Source organism: Asparagus officinalis, chromosome 4 (genome assembly GCF_001876935.1).
Source record: "Asparagus officinalis chromosome 4, Aspof.V1, whole genome shotgun sequence".
In the NCBI taxonomy this organism is placed as follows: Eukaryota; Viridiplantae; Streptophyta; class Magnoliopsida; order Asparagales; family Asparagaceae; genus Asparagus; species Asparagus officinalis.
The window spans coordinates 142,453,696-142,459,966 of record NC_033797.1 but is presented as its reverse complement, the minus strand read 5'-3'; the positions used below and the strand labels follow the sequence as shown (position 1 = coordinate 142,459,966).

General features: G+C 44.6%; 1 protein-coding gene across 1 annotated transcript in view; it reads right to left on the bottom strand.

Moving 5' to 3' along the window:
* LOC109839417 (pentatricopeptide repeat-containing protein At3g22150, chloroplastic-like) overlaps positions 1-3,969 on the bottom strand; it is a 10,165-nt gene extending 6,196 nt beyond the window's left edge. The window contains 4 exon segments of the mRNA XM_020407841.1: positions 540-653; positions 731-3,400; positions 3,402-3,867; positions 3,962-3,969. Of these exon segments, the coding sequence (XP_020263430.1) occupies positions 1,307-3,400; positions 3,402-3,867; positions 3,962-3,969 (2,568 nt within the window). The 3' untranslated portion in view covers positions 540-653; positions 731-1,306.

The window sequence follows — 6,271 nt, the reverse complement described above, 5'->3', positions numbered from 1 at the left end:
TTCATGTTTTTTCTTTTTTGTCTTTTTCTGCATGAATACAAGCAGAGTCTTGTTAGGTTTGGAATTCTAAATATTTCTTGAGTTCAGTTAAGCAGTTTCCTAATTGAGATCTAACACCCAATTGGTTCTGTATGATCATTTATGCTAAAATGGAGAGCTAATACTTCTTAGAAAGTCCAAAAATTCTGCTGAAAAGATCTTCCACAGATTCTTTTGAAGTTCGAAGTTTTCTGAGTATAAATTCAGTTTAACCAAGTCCAACACGGGAAACAATTCCCCAACTATTGCTTATTACTGATCAGCAGTGATAAATTGAAACGAATATTGCTATAATCTTTAAGCAAGCTTCAACCTTGCATGACTAGGAGTTCATGCATTAGAGGTGATATAGAAGCAAGATTGAGAGACATTCTTTTTTAGAGAAAGTATGTAATCGCACACAAAAGTGAAGCTTTCAACTAACTCAGGTTTTCCAGAAGTAAACAGGTATCTATACGTGCTAAAAGTGCATAAACATGATAAAGTTAATTGAAGCATACCACAGAGGAACTCAGATGTGTAATCTTTTAATAAGTTCATTTGAACTGGTATGGTCTTGTATTTCCATCAACTGACATAATCCGGATCGGCCATCAACAAGATGTCAAGATATCCTGTTGGAGAGAAAAAAAGACATTTTTCAATATCTCATGGCAAGAAATGAAATCAAAAAATTGTAGGCGGATATTACCCCTGGGAGAAATTATTGAGTCTATTCGAGGGAAAAAGAATTTGAGATTTCATCCAGGGGTCTATCTGCCAAAATCAAAGTACGAGGGAATATGCTCCAAATGCAACACTAGAAGGGTCTATGCGCAATTAACCCTAACCAAGATCCCAAATAGTACATCTTGCAACTATAGACAAATAATAGAATGAGATTCAGATTCTACCAAAGCGAATCAGCAAGAACTATACCAGCACAATCACAAACTTGCACCTTCTCTACACATAAATCAGTTTATTGCTCCCCTTTCCTTAATCAAACCTTGAGAGTCTCAAGAGGATCTCCTTAAATTAGCCCAATCAGAACTTTTATCGTTCACCTCCCAAATCCTCTTTTGAACTCCAGTTATAATTTCTTTCAGGTCCAGAGCAGTAATTTTGTTCATGCTCAAGCCTCCATATTAAAACATTGATTTGTCACATCTTGATCAAGATCCAGTTCTCAATTCCTTTTGAACTTCAATTAAAATCAGTCACCATAAAGAACTAGCCAGCTCAAAATCTTTCATAATTTCTTATGAAGTTTTCTGAAAGTCATTCACTATTCAACCTGAGATACACCCTGAATAAGAGAAGTATCAGCATGCTTGGAATCAGATAACCTCATCTCTGCACACAACTCCTCTAGCATTGCATATATCTGATCATTTTCCGGATGCTTCTGATCTCTGGCCATAAACTTATGGGATGCATCACCAACATCAATCCAACTTAAACCAGGTTCCTTTCTCAATCCCTTCTCTCTCATTTCCTTTCTTACCCAATTAACATTCTCCCATTTCCCCTCAGCAGCATAAACATTTGAAAGAAGAACATGATATCCCGCCAAATCACTCCTCGTCTCTAACTCAAACAATCGATCTGAAACCAATTTTGCCAACTCAAATTTCTGATTAACTCGACAAGCAGAAAGTAGTGATCCCCAAATTCCAATGTTGTTATTGTCATCTTTGAGATTCTGAACAAATTCATAAGCATCCTCAACTCTCCCAGCTCTCCCCAACATATCCACAATACAACAGGAGTGTTCTTGTGTAGTCACTATGCCATACTCATTCATTGATTCATACACCATAAGACCCTCGTCGACCAATCCAGAGTAACTGCAAGCTGAGAGCAAAGCAACAAAGGTGACAGCATCGGGCTTTATGCCTGATTCTTTCATTGATTGGAAAATGGACAGAGCTCTTTCACCGAGACCATGCTGACCATAGCCAGATAACATAGTAGTATAAGTGACTGTATTCTTTTCTTCCATTCCTTCAAATACTCTTTCAGCAGAGAGAATCTCCCCACATCTTGAGTACATATCAACCAGCGCTGTGCCTACAAAAACATTCTTATCTAGGAATCGACGAATGGAGAAAGCATGGATTTCTTTCCCCATTTGGACTCCTCCAATTGGATCACAAGAAGGGAGGATCGACGATAGCGTCACTGTATTGGGTATTTGGTTTTCTTCGCTTATCATCTTTCGAAATAGATTTACAGCCTCTTCAGGCTGTTCGTTTTGCATGTACCCTGCAATCATTGCATTCCATGTGACCTGATCTCGCTCCTCGGCTTTGTTGACATCAAACAGCAATCTTGCTATCTCTACACAACTAGATTTTGAGTACATGTCAATGAGATAGCTCTCCATCCCTTCACACTCAATATCATTCCTAATGAGATACCCATGTGTTTCTTTTCCAATCCTAAGGTTGCCCAGATTCGATGCAGCTGAAAGCAAGGCCGTAATCGTCACAGGATCAACCAAAAATCCTTGCTTTTGCATCTCATAAACCAACAATAGACCTTCCAAGTTCAAATCTTTTTGAACAAAAGAAGATATCATGGTGTTCCAAGTGACGATATCTCTCTCGGGCATCTGCTGAAAAAGATCGAAAGCAAGCTGAACACACCCACACCTCGAATACATAACAATAAGCGCATTATACAGAATAAAAGGCAATGAATTTGAACTCTTCTTCATCAAATAGCCATGAATCTGTTGCCCCAGTCCAACATCCATCATCAAAGAAACCGCCATCAAAGAATTCACAAAAGTAACACTATCCGGCTTAACCTCATCCGACCTCAAAACCTCCACAAAAAGCCTTACCGCCTCCTCAAACTCCTCGCCCTGCACATACCCACCAATCATCGTATTCCAAACCTCAACGTTCCTCCTCTTTGCAGCATCAAAAACCCGCCTCGCGCTCTCAACATCAAACAACTCCGCATACATAGAAATCGCCGAGCTCACCACAAACACGTCATCCACGTACTCCTCTCCACACTTAACAAGCATACCATAAACCAAACGGGCAAGTCCCTCGTCCTTCAAAAGGGCTATCGCCGGAAACACATTAACGAAACTAACAGTCGTCGGCCTTGTCCCGGCCTTAACCATCCGTCTAAACAACTCCAAAGCCTTATCCGGCTGATTTCTTCGCACAAAAGACGCGATCATAATGTTCCAAGCCACGGCATTTCTCCTGGGCATTGTATCGAACACCTTGCGGGCGACGTCGAAGCTCCCCGAGGAGGCGTACATGCTGAGGATTGAGTTGCTGAGGACCGGGTTCCTGGGCGGGGCCGGGGAGTGGCGGATGACGTGGCAGTGGATGGACCGGCCGACGAGGAGGAGGGCCGGCGCTGGCGGCGGCGGTGAGGGCCGAGGAGTAGGAGTAGTGGTCGGAGGGGACGGAGGAGTGGTTCATGAGGGAGTAGAGGGTGAGGGTTCGGAGGGGAGGGAGTGGAAGAGGTAGGCGATGAGGAGGTGTTGTAGAGAGGGTTGGGATCGGGTGAGGGAGGGAGTCGAGGAGGCGGCGGGCGAGGTGGAGGTCGCCGGCCTTGCAGAGGCGGCTGAGGCGGGAACGGAGGGAGATGGGCTTTGAATGGGTTTGCTGGGTTTTGGGAGGGAGATTGCTGGGGGTGGTTTTGGGTTCGGGAGCGGGCGAAGGGGATGGAGGCTGGAGAGGAGGGGGGAGGGAGGAAGCACAATTGACGATGATGATGATGACAGAGCAGCGTCGCCATCTTTTTGCCTTTATCTTGTTTTTTGAGTGAGAACCAAAAGAAGAGAATTGGCTGATGAGGGAAATATCTAATCTAGTCCTGGGAATTAGGAAATAAACATGACATGTCAGTGTAATAGCCTAATAGGTATGTAATAGAGTGGCACTAGGGGTACACTCCCAACCACACTCACTCTCTCATTTGCCACAGTGCACCGGGCTCCACATGAGATTTTAAAATTTTAAAATCTCATGTAAGGCCCGGTGTACTGTAGCAAGAAGAGAGATGGTGTGGTTGGAGTTGTGTCTCTATCATTTTTCTATGTAATATGAATGTGTCTACAAATTATTATATATATACAAATAGTTAAAATATAGGCTAGTAGATTTACTTCAAGATTGTTGGGTAAGTTAAAACTACTTTATCGCTTTAATTTTATTTTATTTTTTTTAACTTTTATAGTTGATTGTCCCACTTATATAGATGTCAACTTGCAAAGATACTTCAACATAGAAGACAATCTTGTAGCGTAAGATCTTTTATTTGGATATAATGGAAAGTTCAAGTATGCCCTTGGGAAATGGAGATACGAAATCAAAAAGAAATGGTTCGAGGTATACAAAGAGGATTGGGAGATGTTCTATGCTTGACCTGTTCAATACACAACAATATATACAAGCTCTTGAACTTAACAAATTTGAATCCTCTCCACCACCACAATCATTGACTATCTAGTGAGTGACTATAATTCAATCTAAATCTAACACTTATCATACCTCCCATGAGCTACGTTCGTCCCCAATTTGCAATCGAAGAAAAACTTTAGAGAATCAATAATTGTAATAATACAATAGTTGCTCTACAACTTTTTCAGTAGTGGAGAGCATCCTAATCTGAACTTCACTATGCTAGCTGCTGAGAACAAGCTAGCTAGTGAAGTGATGAGCTCAGGATTCAGGTTGTCAGGGTGGCGGTCGACCGGCCCGGTCGACCGCATTCGTGCACGAGGCTTACTGGGCTTCGGTGGTGGTGGCGGTCGACCGGCGCGGTCGACCGAAGATGGTAGCGGTCGACCGACGCGGTGCGCGCGGTGCTCTCTCTGGATTCTGGGTTTGATGTACTGGATGGTGGGGCGTCCCGACGGCCCGTCGACCGCGGATGGATAGCGGTCGACCGTACCGTCGACCGCGCTGCGGGTTTTGAGTTGGGCTCTGTTTTCGACGCCGCTTCGGTTTTGGATTTGTATAAATACCCTTTGGGTGTTTTTTAGGGTTAAGAGCAAGGACAAATTGAGCAGATTGAGAGAGTTTTTCTTTTGGCTTCTCTTTGTTCGCGGGGAAAACCGTGTCTTTCTTCATTTTGATTCCAATTGTAATCATTTTACAACAGTTTATCAGTTACGAAAAGATCCGATCTTTTTATAAGATCGGTTACAATGAAAGTCCAAATAAAAATAAAGAAGAGTTACAACTTTGTTTCCTTATTTGTCGAACGAATGCGAGCTCCTATGTTTTGCGGTCGTCGGCTTGGTGGGTTCTTTTGCCTGCGCCGGGGTTGTTTGCCGTGACCATCGCGAGATCTAGATCCGGTCGGATCTACAGTACGACGGGTATTATTCCACGAAGGAAATAATACGGGGAGGATTGTTTCACCAGGGAAACAATCGTCGCAAGTCTCGGGATTAAGCCAAGCCTAGATCCGGAGTTCGTACGCGTAGATCTGAGATCTGGTCCTCTCGACAACCTGCCTTTTTGGCGTTGACGGTCGCCGAGCACCAGATCTGGATGAGCAAGTCCTTGAAGTCTCTAACGTTTGAATCTTGTTAAGTTCCGAGTCTCCAATCCAGCAGGGCTTCGCCTCTCTCGCAAAATTTCCAACTTTCAAATGACACAACCCTCTCCTATTTATAGCCAAGCGTCACTGTGCACTGTGCACGTGTGGCCGACCCCCTAGGTGCGGCCACTCAAGGTGATGGCTCATGCCGGGCCACGCCGTGAGGTGGCTCGGCGGCACCCAGGGGGTGGCTCGGCTTGGCCGAGCCACGCCTGAGGTGGGCTCGGCCTTGGCGAGCAGCCTGAGGTGGCTCGGCCACCGAGCCACCTCAGGGTGGCTCGGTTTCGGCCGAGCCCTCCGGGTGTTGTTCGTTCCGCTCATTTTTCCGTTGTCCGGTCTGCGCTTCGTTGTTAATCTGGACTTGATTCGGTTGTGTTTTTTGTGTGGTTGAATTGACCTGGAAACGACTCGTTGACGTTGATCTGATTTGGCAGTAAACCCGGATCCCGATTAGGCAGTAAATCCGCTTCTGAATCTGAGTCCGAAACTGATCTTGATTCGATCGTGATTCGTTCGAGTCCGCTCTCGGTTGGATGACTCGTTGACTCTTCGAATACTTGGCTTGATCCTGCACGCGAATGGATGTATTCCGTTGCTTCCGTGCGATTCGTCGATCTCGTCGCCTCGTTGGTTTGTCAGTTCGTGCCGAGCTGAGCTAAGGGACCTATAA